General features: G+C 36.6%; 1 protein-coding gene across 1 annotated transcript in view; it reads right to left on the bottom strand.

Annotated features, from left to right (window-relative positions):
• LOC101859044 overlaps positions 1-1,239 on the bottom strand; it is a gene marked incomplete in the record, with an annotated part of 31,615 nt that overhangs the window by 4,940 nt on the left and 25,436 nt on the right. The window contains 1 exon segment of the mRNA XM_035972407.1: positions 224-409. Within this exon segment, the coding sequence (XP_035828300.1) occupies positions 224-409 (186 nt within the window).

Consider the following 1,239-nt stretch of genomic DNA (forward strand, 5'->3'; position numbering starts at 1 on the left):
TATCTATCTATCTATCTATCTATCTATCTATCTATCTATTTATCTATCTATCTATCTATCTATCTCTATCTCTCTATCTCTCTATCTCTCTATCTATAGATCTAAATCCCAATAGCATGTTCTACTACAAAAATTACCACCAAAAAAATACACTTCTCAGTTTCGACACTACATTTGTGAAGCCCAATCAAGACATTCGGGGACAACTGACGGATTGTATTACCATGACTGGAACAATTTTCTGGGCCACAGTATTGTTTGCAGGAGAAATCCAGTTGGCAGCCTACACCAGGGACAAAGGAGAAGAACTTGTCGCAGCACTTGGGAACGGACACACCCTCAGAACATTGCCAGAAGCCAGCGCAAGAGCCCTCCATGGCGTAGGGCTCACAGTCCACCATGCAAGGATCTGAGGGATAGAGGTCGACTTGGTCCTTAATCTTGACTCACAAGAAGCAAGGCTAGCATCTGCGTTTGTCGTCGCGATTTTTGCGTTTTTCAGCAAAAAAGGTTAGAATCTACTGCATAAAATATTAGACATGTATTTTGATAACTTTAAGACCATGTATAGTTCTTTTCATGCCAAAAATGTAGAGGTACATTACTTACTATATTATTGCTGTCTGTCTTTTTTTCCCCTCTTTGTTGTGTATTTGTTGGTGTGTTAATTTATGTTGTTATTGTTATGAAGTGTTGTTTTTCTATTTTTGTGTGTGTGGTTATATAGCGTCATGTTATTTAATTTGATGTTGTTCCTACATTAAAAAAAAAAATTAAATGTGTTACGTTATAGCGTGTCTCCACCAAAACCGAATGACATTGGCAGGCCTCGTGTGTGATTCCATAAATTACTTGCAATATCCTGTAGTTGGCCTTGAATTGCAAACGTTTAGGGTTAAACCGGCCAATCTTTGGATAGGTGGACACATGCCCTTATTAAAAAATTTGTTAGTTTTTGTTGTTGCTTATGTGCTGTTCTAATTTTGATTTTATTCTGTTGTGAATGAAACCTTCATTTTTTTTTACACCTTTTTACACTCTTCGTGGCTGCAAATGATATTCTAGATGCTTAAAACAGAATATATTGAAATGTATTGTGCTTTAGATTAAGTTACCTCTATTAACATATTGCTACGCATTGTCACGGAGAGTTGAAAGCTTGAAAATTAATGGCAACCTTCATGGCAACTTTTGCAATTTTTTGTGGTTACTTTTGGCAACTTTTGGACAAAAACATGG

The sequence above is a fragment of the Aplysia californica genome, unplaced genomic scaffold (assembly GCF_000002075.1).
Source record: "Aplysia californica isolate F4 #8 unplaced genomic scaffold, AplCal3.0 scaffold00682, whole genome shotgun sequence".
In the NCBI taxonomy this organism is placed as follows: Eukaryota; Metazoa; Mollusca; class Gastropoda; order Aplysiida; family Aplysiidae; genus Aplysia; species Aplysia californica.